Raw genomic sequence first — 16226 nt, 5'->3', positions numbered from 1 at the left:
CTGATCAAGGAATAGAGCTGGAGTGACAGAGGCTTCAGATCTGTAGCCTCACCTGCATATAAATTCAATCGCTGATTTCTCAGTAACAGAGGAACAGATTGATCATGTAAAGGTATTGCTGGACTTGTCTTTGAAACAGCTACATGCACGATTAGTTGGGGGGTGAAATTCTGCTGACAGATTCCCTTTAATCTAATCCAGTGCTGGATTCACAGTCACACTGCTCAATACTTCTGTATGGTGTCCACAATGCTGTTCTGCTTCTTCTGAACATGTGCTACATAGTGATCAGGGATTTCTGCCCTCCTCTCTCTATGTGTGCAGTGTATGTGTAAGGATATGAAAGAGACTGTAGTATTGCTGCACCTGAAACTGTGTAGTGCGAATATGGTCATGCGTTTTTACTGCGTTTCATGTGAAATGTAAATATAGGAGTGCAATGTAACTAATGTATACAGTAATGTGATAGGTACTGATGCTGCTGTGTGGGTACTGCAAAGGTAACACCTAAGGTAACTCTGGAACACTCAGCTCAGGTGTGGGGAAATTATAGGATATAGTTTAGCGCTTAGGATAGCGATACTTACTATAGGTACAAGATACAGTAAACCCCTTTACAATCTATGATGTATAGGTAAATCATAGGTCGTCTGTCCCTCATTGATGCGGGCTCCGGTACTGAGCCCGCATGTTTTCAGGCACATGACAGCTGATCAACTGTCATGCGCCCATAACAGCCGCGGGTGGAACCACGATCCATCCGTGGCTGTTTGCATGTTAAATGCCGCAGTTAATTTCTGACAGCAGTATTTTACATGCCCATGCCAGAAACGCGTCACTAGCTCCGCCTATTGGTGCCCCTGTCACTTGATTGCGCGGCGCCGGTGGGTTAACATGACAACCAGGAAACCACTGTGGTTGTCATTGCCATTCTGCTATGAGTGCCACCCAGAAAAGAGCTGATAAGAAAATCGCAGCTTCAAGTCTCCTATGGAGACTATTGAAGCAAGTAAAAAATGTTTTTAAAAATATTCAAAAAGAAATGTAAACAATATAAAAGTTCAAATCACCCCCTCTTGCTCGATCAAAATAACAACAACAACATATATTTGGCATCGCCTGTTAAGAAACACCCGATCTATCAAAATATAAAAAGAACTAATTAGATCAGTAAACGGGGTCATTTGAAAAAAAATCCAAATGCCAGAATTACGTTTTTTGGTCGCCGTAACATTGCAATAAAATGCAATAACAGGCGATCAAAACATCAAAGCCCAAAGTGGTGTCAATAAAAACGTCAGATCGGCACTCAAAAAATAAGCCCTCACCCAGCTCCTGATCCCGAAAAATGGAGACGCTACCAGTCTCAGAAAATGGCGCCATTTTTTTTTCTCTTTTTTTTCCACCACTTAAAGGGAACCTTTCAGCAGGATTGTGCACAGTAACCTACAGACAGGTTGGCGCCGTTATACTGAATAAAATGATACCTTGGTTGATGAAATCCGTCTTGTGGTTGTTTCTTAATCTTTATTTTCAGTTTTGTGTTAATGACATTCTCGTGCCCTAAGGCGGGGCTGGGGTATGTGTGCTCTGATTATATATTCATAATGCAGCCTGCTGACAGGTCACTGATCCCTCACTGACTTGTGCCCTAGTTTGCATAATGAATACCTAACATACTGAAGAAAGAGACAAAAAAAACTGTTTTGTGTGCCAATAATACATTTTCTTGATGTTCTCCAGCTAGGGAAAAAAAAAATTGAAAATGGCGTCCGCTGCGCCTGCGCAGTAACAGCTATCAGTGTCGAACTGTGATCTGATAGATGCTATTGCGCATGCGCCAGCAGCGCCACCTTACAGGAAAAAAAAAAAAAATCCTCCTCCAAGATGGCGTTGCCTGCGCAGTAGCAGCTATCGATGTCCATAGCTGTGATCCAAGAACTCCCCCAGCGCAGGCAACGCCGTCTTGGAGGAGAATTTTTTTTCTTCTCTAGCAAGATGGTGCCACCGGCGCATCTGCAGTAGCAGCTCTTGGGTCACAGCTATGTACACTGATAGCTGCTACTGCGCAGGCAGCACTATCTTGGAGGAGGCGGCCATTTTCCCGGAGTCCACCGCATAGGAAACCATGGAACTGCGAAGGTTCTGGCCTTTCACAAAATGTCGGTAAAGCCCCCACAGCACCGGAGACCCCCGCAGCAGCGCCGAACACACCCGCAGCGGCGCGCCGCATATTGGAACGCCCCCTTACCCAACACACTCTTGCCTCCTCCCGCAGCAACCCTGGGACCCCGCTTCACCGCAGCCACCACCCCTGGTAAGCAATAAGACGCAGGGATTATAAGAAGCACCACATTTTATTAAAAAAAAATATTCCTATTTTTCTCCTCAAAATTTGGAGTGCGTCTTATAATCTGAAGCATCTTATAATCCGAAAAATACGGTATATACATTGTACAACAAGAAAAAAATGCCACTCCGGACTCTAACATAGTTCCGAGGGGATTAAGGATAAAAAAAAGTCAGTACTACGTCATTTGGAGAAAGGTTTTCTTCAGAATGGAATGAAATCCTCCTGCTCTGAGAAACTGACACAGCTCCTAATCAAATACGAGGAGGTAAAGCTGTCAGAGCTGGAGACAAAATATAGAACTGGTACAACAGAAACTGGTCACATTCCAGGAAGATCCTGATTTTAAGTTATTTCATGAGAAATTAACCAAGAACTTAAATAAGTTAGAGGAAAATATTATGGCTATGAAAAACGTAAATTAGATAGAGACACAAGTGATTATGCAAATGATCGTGTGTATACTTGGAGCAGCACGAAGGTAGGAGGTAATACTCCGAAACTACAATAAAGGATAAAGGTTTTTAATATCATAGCCTAATTTTCCTCTATCCAATACGCCATTTTTGCTGGTGACTGGACTTCCCCTTGTTCGTGTATATGCAGAAAAATGTGTGTCTGCTGTGACTTGGCGACCACAAAACACAGGGCTCGAACCCAGGAGAATGACACCTGGGTTCAAATCCCACAACATCTGCAAGAAGCATTATATGTTCCCCTTAATTTTGCACGAATTTCTTCCCACACGCTAAAGACACATTGATAAGGAATTTAGATTGTGAGCTCCAATGGGGACAATGCTGATAATATTGGTAAAGCGCCGTGGAATATGATGGTGCTATATAAGTAAGCATAATAAATATAACCAAAGCCTGTTTCACGAAAAAAGCCCATGTATAACTATTTTGACACAAAAATAAAAAGTTACGAATCTGGGAATTAGGGGAGGAATAAACAAAGTTGTGAAAATCTGGGGTTAAGTCATTATAATCAACATATTTCCTCTACAGATGTGAACTGATGAGTTAATCATTGTTTCTTCAGTCTTTGGCCACTTTTTTTTTCTTTTTTTTTCCTTTTCATTCGAAGTTTTGATAACTGCAAATGTCATAAGCTGGAATTGGAACAAATGTCTAATAATAAACAATTACAAAATCACAAATACAGTATGATGTGAAATAAACAAGTCTAAAGTGCTAATTTATGTGTTGTAACATATCGAGGGTACATAATCTGCATATAGACGTTCCCCAGCATCGCCAATCCACCCTGGTCAATAAAGTTGGAATTAACTTAGTTGGAACTTTACTTATGAGTCATATGGTATTTATGTCTTGTTTGCACCTGCCATAAGGACGGAGGCTCAGCCATTAAGATCTTAAGTTTCCACTGTAATGACTCATTACGGACCATGTCCAAAGCTGCTTTCCACACCCACTATCTACAGCTCTGGCAAAAATTAAGAGACCACTGAACAGTTTTATAAACATCAGCTTCTCTACATGTCTGACAGCCATTCCATTCCAGTGTCAGTTGAATTCCAACCAGAGTTCACCTCATTCTACTTAATGTGCTTCTGATTAGGTGAGCACCTGAACCAAATCTTATTTAACAAGGGAAAGAATAAAAAACCCTGCTGTGGTGTTCACAATCCTCTTGCAATAGGACAAGCTGGATGGCAAAACAAGTGCTAGTAATATCCCAAAAGTAATAGGAATGAAAAAATAACTTGTAAACATGCCAAAGGAGTTGAAAGGAAAAGTCTTGAGTGAGGAAAAGAAGGGCTCAATTTTTGCTTTACTAGCAGAGGCATACAGCGAGCGTCATGTTGCCTCCATCCTTAAAATTTTTAAGACGGCAGTCCATTACAACAAGGTCAAGCAGCAGACATTGGGGACAACAAAGCTACAGACCGACAGAGGGCGAAAACGACTCTCCAATGACCGGGATACCCGTCATTTTATTTGAATGTCAAACAGCAACAGCAGGATGACACAAGTGACCTACAAATGGAATGGCAAATGGCAACTGGGGTGAAGCTCATGGCAAGAACAGTTCATAACAGGCTCCTAGAGGCAGGGCTCGTCATGTAAAGCTAGAAAAAAGCCTTTAATCAATGAGAAGCAAAGGAGAGACCATAAGGATTGGAACATAGAGGACTGGAGTAAGGTAATCTTGTCTGATGAACCTAATTTACAGTTTTGCCCAACACCTGGTCATCTAATGGTTAGACGGAGACCTGTAGAGGCATACACGCCACAGTGTCTTGCACTCACTGTGAAATTTGGTGGAGGATCGGTGATGATCTGGGGATGCTTCAGCAAGGCTGGAATTGGGCAGGTTAATCTTTGCGAAGGACGTATAAATCAAGCCGCATACAAGGTTATCCTGGAAAAACAGTTGATTCCTTCTGCTCACGAAATGTTCCCCAACTCTGAGGACTGGTTTTTCCTGCAGGACAATGCACCATGCCACACAGCTAGGTCAATCAATGTGTGAATGAAGGACCACCACATCAAATCCCTGTCATGGCCAGCCCGATCTCCAGACATGAACCCCATTGAAAACCTCTGGAATGTAATCAAGAGGAAGATGGATATTCACAAGCCATCAAACAAAGAAGAACTGCTTACATTTTTGAACCAGGAGTGGCATAAGGTCACCCAAAAGCAGTGTGAAAAGACTGGTGGAAAGCAGCCAAGAAGCATGAAAGTTGTGATTAAAAATCATGGTTATTCCACAAAATATTGGTTTCAGAACTCTTCCGGAGGTAAAACATTAGTATTGTTGTTTCTAAATGATTATGAACTTGTTTTCTTCACGTTATTTGAGGTCTGCAAGCACTGCATTTTATTGTTCTTTTGACCATGTCTCATTTTTTGAAAATAAATGCAAAATTGAGCGCTTGGAAATTCGAAGACATGTTGCCGGTAGTTTATAGAATAAAAGAGAAATTTACATTTTATTCAAAAATACACCTCTAAAGAGAAAAATCAGACAAAATGAAAAGTTTGCAGTGGGCTCTTAATTTTTGTCAGAGCTGTATATAAAAAGTAAAATAAGAAAAATCTCACATTCACATTGGCCACTAGATTTATTATAGACTCCTATGTCCCGCTCTTTTCAGCAGCCACATGGTCATTTACAGAACAGGTGCAAGTCGAGTAAAAAAAAAAGCTTAGTAGCCAGAGTAAAAACTGCAAGATTTTTTATATTGTATCAAGGTAAAGTGAAGTAAATTATTAATAAAAGAAAAAAAATAGCATAAAAAGCTGATTTAAAAACAGGTCATTTTCAACACTTTCCAACTCTTAAGTGTCAAGCTCGGAAATGGGTATGTCCGGCAGGCAACACAGCATACAGCAAGCAACAGGACGGAAAAAGGGAGAGGAAGGCCCTAAAAGGTAGGAAGCATGGAATTGGACACCTTCTGACACCAATCTGTGTCTGTCCCTAAACTCCCCAACGCCCTATGCGGTCCTTCCCCCCCGCCGCCGTCACGTGCCGAGTCCCCGATCGTCTCCTCAATGCACCCTGGCTGGTGCACTGGCCGCCAAGGACGCTAGCTTCACCACTATAGATGGTAAAACACAGAGGAAGAGACCAACACAGGACAGACAAAGAAATAGGGGCAAAATACTCCGCTTCAGGCTCTGCTGCCAAGCTCCACAGCGGCAGAGAAACAGCACCAGGAATATGAACTCAAACGGCAGCAGACACACCCCGATACAGGAGAGCTCCACACCCTTAGCTGGTCTGCAGATAATAACTCTATTGCCGATGATCAGCTGATGGGTCATGTGACTATAGGAAGGTGGGAGTGGTTAACAACCAACATCAGCTGACTATCCTAAAAGAAGCTGCCAGCAAGAGACTGACATTAACTCTTGTAGGACCAAAAGAAAAAAACAACCATTTCAATTACAGCAGACCCAGAGCTGCCACAAATCCCGTCATGAATTGTGGCACTAGGAATTAGGTCATTTCCATTGCATTTTTAAGACCCCTACACATTACAAAGTAAAAAAATAGACAGCAAACGAATGACAATGTGTGATTTTTCAGGGACCCATAGACTTGTAGGGGTAATGATAATCCGAGGCTTGGATCAAAAACAGACATGTCTCTGTGAAAAAATAATGGCAGTGTGAACAGCTCCATCGACTACAATGGGTTTCTTTACACCCGTGAAAAAAAAATGGGAAAAACTGATGTCTAAATGAGGTCTAAGGCTATAAAACTGCAAAAAAAATTATAAAAAAAGGTGCCAAACACAATAAAATATAACTATGAACTCTCATGACTAATAGGTAATTTAGAATATATCGCTCCCGTCTGAGGTCGGTGCAGCTGGTTTACGTCCTCGCTACAAGTCCCAGCAACGCTTCCTTGTTTCTCCGCCTAGGCAGGTAAAACTTAACGGTCTTACAACTAAACTGGTCTTCTGCTTCCCAAAGGTGTCAGAAAAGGGAGGACTCAAATGACCACGAGGGGCTGGAAATCTTGTCTATAAAAGCAGTATTATATCCTACCAATAAACGTGAATAACCACAAACCAAAGAAAGTTTTTCTCGATAAAAGATGTCATTTTATTACTACATCAAGATAAAAATACTTAAAAAGATATATGGGGGAGGGGGCCATACACCGGGGAAGTTTAGAGAGTGGGTATAATAAAATTGACAGTGTTATCTTCCCACAAACAAAATTCTAAATCTGTATCTAGACATAACGGCAGGATCATAAAATATACAAAAAAAAATCCATGTGGTTAGAAGATAAGAACAGGAGAACCACAGCAGATATCAAACAAGCAGACAAGAATCAACAGAGGACAATACGCCCAGGCCTCCGACGTACGTTTCGCCAGGTGGCTTCCTCAAGGAGTATTAAAGCAGTACATCAGTAAGCGCTTTCATTCTGTACAGTAAAATCATCGATATAGTATTTTTTAGCCTGTGATTTGGCTAGCTTTCGAGCCACTGAATGTAAAACATGCCCCAATTTGCTTACAGCAAGCAGAGATCTTAAAAATGGTGAAACAAATCTGAAAACACATAAGTCCAATTTTTGAAGCTGTACAAAAATATTTTTGTTTGTTATTTTTGGGTGTTTTTAAGCATCGTTAACAACACAAAAGTGTCCGTGGCTGGTGGACTTACTTGTGCTGGTGCACAACAGATGAAAGATGGGCAAAAGTCATTTCTAAAGAATCTACCGCTTCTTACTCCGGTGAATCGGGGCCAAAGTTTAGGAGAAACTTGCAGAACTGTTAATTGTACTGTGAATACTCTATATTGAAATAAGTCTGGACAACCCCTTTAATAATCCATGCACACTATCTCCTTTAATAATAAATACAATGGATCTGCGGCTACCTTCCAAAGTGTTAATGGAAGTGCAGGGCTGGACGTCAAAAAGCGCGTTGTGTGTGGGATATTAGTACACGCAGGCTGATTGTCTCTATTCTTACAGTGAGTGGTGAAGGTCAGTGAGCCGGAGCTATGGAGGCAGCGAATATGCTGGGAATTTACAATGCAGCATTAGTTGTTTGGGTACCTGGATAAATTATTCAGCTGCCATACAATAGTGAAAAGTCTGCCAGAAAAACCTTTCAGACCTATCATAAGCTGATCCCTGCAATCCTCCCCAATCTCACCCTCCCCGCCTCTGGCCCCCACGTGATCATTTCAGCGAACCCCCCGTTCCCCTCCACATGTTGGTCAGGAGCAAAAACGATAGAATATCCGGCAACGACTAATCATGTGCAGATCTGTGACTGTGAAATTGCTGTGAATGCAATTTTGAGGTATTATATTTTTTTGTCTAGATTTTATTAAAAAAATAAAAATAAAAAAGTGGATAATTATTGTGGGATGCATTGCCCTGGAACAGACATCTACCAAGCTTCTTGTGTAATGAGACATGGTGAAATCGTAAGAGTACCATGAGTGTTACGTATCGGCAACCTTACCATTTCCCTGTGAAAAAACCTTGCAAGGGTTGCAAAAAAAAAAAAATAATAATAATCATGAAATCACTACCAAATAGTTTTAGATTAGATCTTACAGCCCAAGCTACGTGTCATGACACAGGAGCAATAGCTCTAGCAGAACACCACCCCAAATGAAGCCGAGTTTGGAGGAGATTGCTTTTCTCCTTGGTCTATTAGTAGTAGAGTTGATCAAGGGGATTTTCGTTGTCCTGGTCTGAGTCCAGTCCAGTCCTCCATGGCAGCCAGACTGGGTGTGTCTTCACTTAGCCAGATGGTATCTGGCACTAAGTAGGGTTCACAACATCGTGGGGCCTTGTAATAGCAAAAGGTGCCCAAGATGCTGGTCAGTACACTGTCTGTTATGCTCACGCCCTGACTGGTGGGCATGAGCCAGGGGGTTGTGGCCCCACTGTGCCACAAACCAGACTACACTGGAAGGGGCGTGATTAAGACAGCTGCCTTGGTTTTCACTAGAGCCTCTGATGGTGAGGTCAAGCTTGTGCGGCAGGCAACTGCCAGGTGGTACTCCAGGGTGGTCTCTGGCTGTGGATGCTGATCCCATAAGCAGGCAGGCACGGCTGAGACACAGGGCAAGCAGGCACGGCTGGGACACAGGGCAAGCAGGCACGGCTGGGACACAGGGCAAGCAGGCACGGCTGGGACACAGGGCAAGCAGGCACGGCTGGGACACAGGGCAAGCAGGCACGGCTGGGACACAGGGCAAGCAGGCACGGCTGGGACACAGGGCAAGCAGGCACGGCTGGGACACAGGGCAAGCAGGCACGGCTGGGACACAGGGCAAGCAGGCACGGCTGGGACACACGGCAAGCAGGCACGGCTGGGACACAGGGCAAGCAGGCACGGCTGGGACAAAGGGCAGGCAGACACGGCTGGGACACAGGGCAGGCAGACACGGCTGGGACACAGGGCAGGCAGACACGGCTGGGACACAGGGCAAGCAGGAGTGGTGTATGGAATAGGTGGAGTCCTGTTCACACAGCAGGCGCAGGTCCAGGTACTGGCAGGAAGGAATGGTGTATGAAGGAACAGGTAGAGACCTGTTCACACAGGAGGTGAACGCAAGACTGTGGAGAGGAGCTGCAGGTTGCAATAGGTTCCGCAGCAGCGGAAGCGGGGCACAGGCAGAACCGCAGGAGTACTGAGCAGGCAGAGTTGCAAGAGTGCGGAGCACAGGCAGAGTCACAAGAGTACTGAGCAGGCAGAGCCGCAAGAGTGTGGAGCGGAAGCAGAGCTGCAAGAGTACGGAGCACAGGCAGAGTCACAAGAGTACTGAGCAGGCAGAGTCGCAAGAGTGCGAAGCATAAGCAGAGCCACAAGAGTACGGAGCACAGGCAGAGTCTCAAGAGTACTGAGCAGGCAGATCCGCAAGAGTGCGGAGCATAAGGAGAGCCGCAAGAGTATGGAGCACAGGCAGACGGAGAGCACACAAGGATAGACACAGCAGGGAAAGTAGCCACAGACGAGGAGACCAAGAGACAGAGGTAGGACTGAGTTCACACAAGGTAATGGTACGAGACAAGGTACAAAAACAAAGACATAGGGACCAGGATATTCTGCCTCCTGGAGGGCGGCAAGGACAAGTATGGGACAAAGTCAGGAGCAAAAGCACAGAGACCAGGATATTCTGCCTCCTGGAGGGCGGATGGAGAGGTACAAAGCAAGGTAGAGACAAAGACACAGAGACTAGGATATTCTGCCTCCTAGAGGGCGGACATACAGGTACAAGGCAAAGCTAGGAATCAAGCCTTCAGAGAAGACGAAACACAGGACAGGACCTGGCGACTCAGTAGCAAGACACTAACTGAGTTAACACATTGCACAGGCAGGTTCCACTGGGTGGAGCTGCACTAAATACCAGAGGCCTCTTGGTAATTGGCCAGGGACACATTAGACAGGTGCACCTTGATTCCATAAGAACCAGAGAGTTCTGGTGCTGCCCCCCTATGCACATAGCCAGGAAGCATGCAAAGGACAGGAAGGAAGAGGCACATAGCATGGAGCTGGCAGCAGACATAAGTCACAGCATGGCCTGGAGCAGTGAATAAGTTGGTGTGTGGGGGATGGGAGGCCATGCAGTGATGCCAGCAGGGTTGTTACACTGTCCTAGTCTGGTTTTCAAGGAGGACCGGACAATCTTTTTCATTTATAAAAAGGGTTGGAATGGAAAAAATAAAAACTAAACAAAGTAATCCTCACCATAGAAATCCCACTGGTCAAACGATTTCCAGGACTTGACCACTCTGTCTCAGCCAACGATTTGCTCAGGAGTAGTGTGTGGAGAGGAAGGAGGTGGTAAAGACCAGCAAAGACTCAAAAAGTACTGGCGTATTAGTGAGGGAAGTATCCCTTTTTTGTGTTTTCTTTCATGGCATCAAGACCCTTAAAAAAATTATTGGCTGGACAACTCCTTAATGAAGTTGCACAACTCCTTAATGAAGTTGCACACATTAGACTAAGGTCGGCTGAAGCCACTGGCCAGCTAAAATGCATTAGAGATTTGCATGAAATTCATTGAGCAGATGTCGGGGGAAAAGAAAAAAAAAAAAAAGAGATTAAACATGTTGACTTTATACATGCCCAAATCAATTGTTCTTAAGCAAGATAGACCACCACTATACGTGTCTGACAATGGCTTAATCCCAGTTCAGGGCACATGTCGAGCCAAGTAAAGCTGAGCATGCATAAGTATGGAGGGGTGGACAGATATTGACTGCGTATGGCCACCTTTACTTCGCCTTTAGAAACATTCACATCTACAGCTAAATTACTAGCGTTCTCCACCTTACTGGTGCTCTCCATCTTGCTGGGTTAATCGTTGTCATGGGTCAATGCTCTCTGGCACCCAGAATTTGGAATGAAGCCAATGGAGAAGAAAACCTCACGTAACCTAAGATTTGAACAAGATATTTTTCCAATATTTAATATGGATTTAGACAATTTAGCGGTGATCTCATGAAGACAACCCCTTCTCTAGAAATGGCTGTCCCGGTGGTCAGCTTTTTACCCAAGGTCCAGTTCATGGAACCTCCAGAAACGAGAGAAGACTTTGTCTGGCCTTAATGAGCCCATACACCTTAGATAGTTGTCAGCTATCCATCCTGGCCTATCCATTAAAAATGGTCTCATAAAGACCACCCCTTCTCTAGAAATGGCTGTCCCGGTGGTCAGCCTGTTACCTAAGGTCCAGTTCATGGAACCTCCAGAAATGAGAGAAGACTTTGTCTAGCCTTAAGAACACCATACACCTTAGATAGTTGTCAGCTATCCATCCTGGCTTATCCATTAAAAGTCAACATGCCTAATTCTTTTCTCTACTATCTTCTGTCGAGCAAGTGTGGGGAGGCCCTCTACACAAGACGTTTGGCCAGTCGCACCAACAGAAGAGGGTGTGGCCTGTATTATTCTACTGTATACAGCATTATCCAATGCAGCGGCCGCTGTAAAGAAATTTAGTACTGCATGCCATGCAATACTAGATGGGTTGTTCCTCCAGTGCAGAAGACATTTTTTCTTAAAGGCTCCAAAAGAAAAAAAAAGTCCTAAGCTCAGAACCCTATTCTGACATCCAAAGGCCCTACTGGAGCAAGAGGACAGGATCTGCCTTTTTCTACATGTGGTATATGAGATATTTTAGTGGAGTGCTCCTTTAAGTATATTTTAAACATTCCATTCAGCACAAGCTAAGAGTACCATCTGCGTGCCATCACCTTCAATAACCATTTGAATAAAGCTGTGAAAGAAGCCATTAATGCCATACAAGAATACCCACCGCATGAGACCGCTGATAGGCCATTGGTGAAGGCAGGAGTTGGTTGGGGACGTGCTGTAGAGATATTTTCGATGAGTGACTTAAGGTGGGATAGCGAGAAGATGTGGTCAGCTGGGAAATGGACAACTAAGAAAAAAAACAGAACCACTATATTTCAGTAGGTTTAATAAACCAGCAATGAATGTGTACAACTACTTAAAGGGAACATGTTATTCGATTCATCCTGCCCGAACCAAACGCATCAATATCAATCAAGCGTGTCTTTTACTGTGAAATCCTGCAAAATTTCAGAAAAAATATAGCTTGAAAAGTGGCAGGAGGCTAAAGAGAGAGAAGACTAGTCTAACGATGTCCCCGACTGGCTTCTCCCTGGCCCAGTAGTTGTTAGACAGGTTTCTCCCATCTTTGTACATTGCCAGAGACTTGTCAGTCAACTGGAACTGGTTGGGAAGAAGCTGGCCAAGGACCTCTTCAGACTAGTCTCATCTCTCCCTTTAGTCACCCGCTGGTCTCCAAACTATGTTTTCTCTGAAATGCTGCAGCATAGATGGTTGCAATAAAAAGAGAAGAGCCAGCACTGCCAGTGGTCAGAACGCATAACATGAGGTGCATATGCACATATCTTACTGCATTCAAAATGAGACATTTAGCAAAATATTGATCAATATATTGAGCCACCCCGCCACGCCAAGGCAATCTCATATGGGGGGTCCTACTCTACATTTTTATTTATTCACTGTGCCATTGCGGCCTCCTAAATGTTTTAAAAGCAAGACCATATCAAATGCAATCCATACCTGAAGCATATCTGCATCACTCCCGTGCAGCCAGATGGAGCAGGTGCAGATGAAGGCCAACCAGGTCTGAACACAGACATCTCAGGTTTGACCTCCACACACTGCCTGACCAGCAAACACAGATGAAGGGCAATGCAGGCTCAGACATGGATGCAAAAATAAATAAAGCCTGGGGCAGGGCGGGGCTGCCATGAGTGTGCACAGCAGCCTAGATCAATCACAATAAACACAGAAAAGATGGCGAACATGACCCAGCGTGCACGGCAACAGTGGTGGTCAGCCACAAAACCAATTTGCAATAAAAAGAGAAGAGCCAGCACTGCCAGTGGTCAGAACGCATAACATGAGGTGCATATGCACATATCTTACTGCATTCAAAATGAGACATTTAGCAAAATATTGATCAATATATTGAGCCACCCCGCCACGCCAAGGCAATCTCATATGGGGGGTCCTACTCTACATTTTTATTTATTCACTGTGCCATTGCGGCCTCCTAAATGTTTTAAAAGCAAGACCATATCAAATGCAATCCATACCTGAAGCATATCTGCATCACTCCCGTGCAGCCAGATGGAGCAGGTGCAGATGAAGGCCAACCAGGTCTGAACACAGACATTTCAGGTTTGACCTCCACACACTGCCTGACCAGCAAACACAGATGAAGGGCAATGCAGGCTCAGACATGGATGCAAAAATAAATAAAGCCTGGGGCAGGGCGGGGCTGCCGTGAGTGTGCACAGCAGCCTAGATCAATCACAATAAACACAGAAAAGATGGCGAACATGACCCAGCGTGCACGGCAACAGTGGTGGTCAGCCACAAAACCAATTTGCAATAAAAAGAGAAGAGCCAGCACTGCCAGTGGTCAGAACGCATAACATGAGGTGCATATGCACATATCTTACTGCATTCAAAATGAGACATTTAGCAAAATATTGATCAATATATTGAGCCACCCCGCCACGCCAAGGCAATCTCATATGGGGGGTCCTACTCTACATTTTTATTTATTCACTGTGCCATTGCGGCCTCCTAAATGTTTTAAAAGCAAGACCATATCAAATGCAATCCATACCTGAAGCATATCTGCATCACTCCCGTGCAGCCAGATGGAGCAGGTGCAGATGAAGGCCAACCAGGTCTGAACACAGACATCTCAGGTTTGACCTCCACACACTGCCCAACCAGCAAACACAGATGAAGGGCAATGCAGGCTCAGACATGGATGCAAAAATAAATAAAGCCTGGGGCAGGGCGGGGCTGCCGTGAGTGTGCACAGCAGCCTAGATCAATCACAATAAACACAGAAAAGATGGCGAACATGACCCAGCGTGCACGGCAACAGTGGTGGTCAGCCACAAAACCAATTTGCAATAAAAAGAGAAGAGCCAGCACTGCCAGTGGTCAGAACGCATAACATGAGGTGCATATGCACATATCTTACTGCATTCAAAATGAGACATTTAGCAAAATATTGATCAATATATTGAGCCACCCCGCCACGCCAAGGCAATCTCATATGGGGGGTCCTACTCTACATTTTTATTTATTCACTGTGCCATTGCATAGATGGTTGCAGTTTCCAATTCATGCTGTCCGGGGTTCGAGCAGCATGAATCTAATGACAGGTTCCCTTTAAAGGGAACCTGACAGCTGATACATGCTGCCCAATCCATGGACAGCTTATATCAGCTGGTGGCTGTATGCTTTCAGCCAAGTGTGTCTTATTCTCAAATGGTCAAATGCTGCGTCGTTTCAACAAAAACATAATTTAATACATGTCGGGGACCGAGCCGCACGGAACACTAGTCGTAGAGGAGGGTCGCTGGCAGATTGTTCTGACCAGCTCCCTTTGAGTGATGACGATCTCCCTATACGCACACGCATGTAGAGACCTGTCACTCTAGGGCAGCAGGTGTGGAGAAGCCACAGGGGGACCATCTGTTCGACTAGCGTCTCGTGGGGCTTGGTCCTCGGCAGCTATTAAACTATGTTCTTCTCTGAAATGCTGCAGCGCTTCAGAGTAAAACACACCTGGCTGAAATCATGCAACTAGTGTCTGATACATGTGAGTGGAGCGAGGTGAATATTCATTTCTCTTTAGTAGCGGGGATACGTGACCGCTGGCAGCAGCAGGAAGGCTCCGGCTGACACTGTGCACGCTACTGAAGAGCAATGAATACTCACTGCACTTTGCAAGCACAGTCCCAGCGTGCACAGCAGTGAGCATTCCGACAGCTGCCCTTCAGCTTGCTAGCAGCACATGATGTCCCTGCCATGCGCTGCTTACAAGCATTAAGCAGCTGCTGGCAACAGAGCAGGACACTGCGAGGGAGCGGAAGAAGGTAAGTGTAATGGTTTTTTTCTTAATGTTTTCTGATGGGGCCATGCATACCAGGACCAGGGTAAGGCCAATCATACCAGGATAAGGTTGGGAACATGCATACCAGGAACGGGAAGGGGGCAATCATACCATGATAAGAATGGGGCTATGCATACCAGGACTGGGATGGGGGCCAATCATACCAGGTTAAGGATGGGGCCCTGCATACTAGGACAGGGATGGGGCCAATCATACCAGGATAAGGATGGGGCCATGTGTACTAGGACGAGATGGGGGGACATGCACATCAGGATAGGGATGAGGGGGCTATGCATACCAGGATAGGGATGAGGGAGCCATGCATACCAGGATAAGGATGGGGCCAATCATACCAGGATTAGGATGGGACCATGCATACCAGGACTGGGATGGGGCCAATCATACCAGGATAGGGATGGGGCCATGCATACTTGGACGAGATGGGCACCCTGCATACCAGTATAGGGATGAGGGCGATCATTCCTGCCAGGATAAGAATGAAGGGGACAATTCCTACAAGGATAGGGATGAGGGGGCCATACATACCAGGCTAGGCATGAGGAGGCATGTATACCAGGATGGGGATAAGGGCCATGCATATCAGGATAGAGATGAGGGAGAAATGCATACCTGGATAGGGATGAGGGGGCCATGCATACCAGGATAAGGATGAGGGAGACATGCATACCTGGATAGGGATGAGGGGGCCATGTGTATCAGTATGGGGATGAGGGCACCATATATACCAGGATAGGGGATATTAAGTACAGAATTGACCACATTTTTTGCTTCAGTTTTTTTCCTAATTTCCTCCTCTAAAACCTAGGTGCGTCTCATAGCCCGAAAAATATAGTAATCTGTAAATGACAGAAAACTTTCCCAAAAAGGTAATGTACATTTACATAATACATAGTAGATAGGGAAAAAAG

General features: G+C 44.9%; 1 protein-coding gene across 2 annotated transcripts in view; it reads right to left on the bottom strand.

Annotated features, from left to right (window-relative positions):
- Window positions 1-16226, bottom strand: part of NPHP4 (nephrocystin 4) — a 331710-nt gene that overhangs the window by 114467 nt on the left and 201017 nt on the right. For both annotated transcript variants that reach the window (XM_073561791.1, XM_073561792.1), the window contains one exon: window positions 12136-12261. In XM_073561791.1, the coding sequence (XP_073417892.1) occupies window positions 12136-12261 (126 nt within the window). The remainder of the gene's footprint in view (window positions 1-12135; window positions 12262-16226) is intronic.

This window comes from Dendrobates tinctorius, unplaced genomic scaffold, assembly GCF_039654945.1.
Source record: "Dendrobates tinctorius isolate UK_male_01 unplaced genomic scaffold, ASM3965494v1 ptg000326l, whole genome shotgun sequence".
NCBI classification, from domain to species: domain Eukaryota; kingdom Metazoa; phylum Chordata; class Amphibia; order Anura; family Dendrobatidae; genus Dendrobates; species Dendrobates tinctorius.
This window is presented reverse-complemented; position numbering and strand designations above follow the sequence as displayed.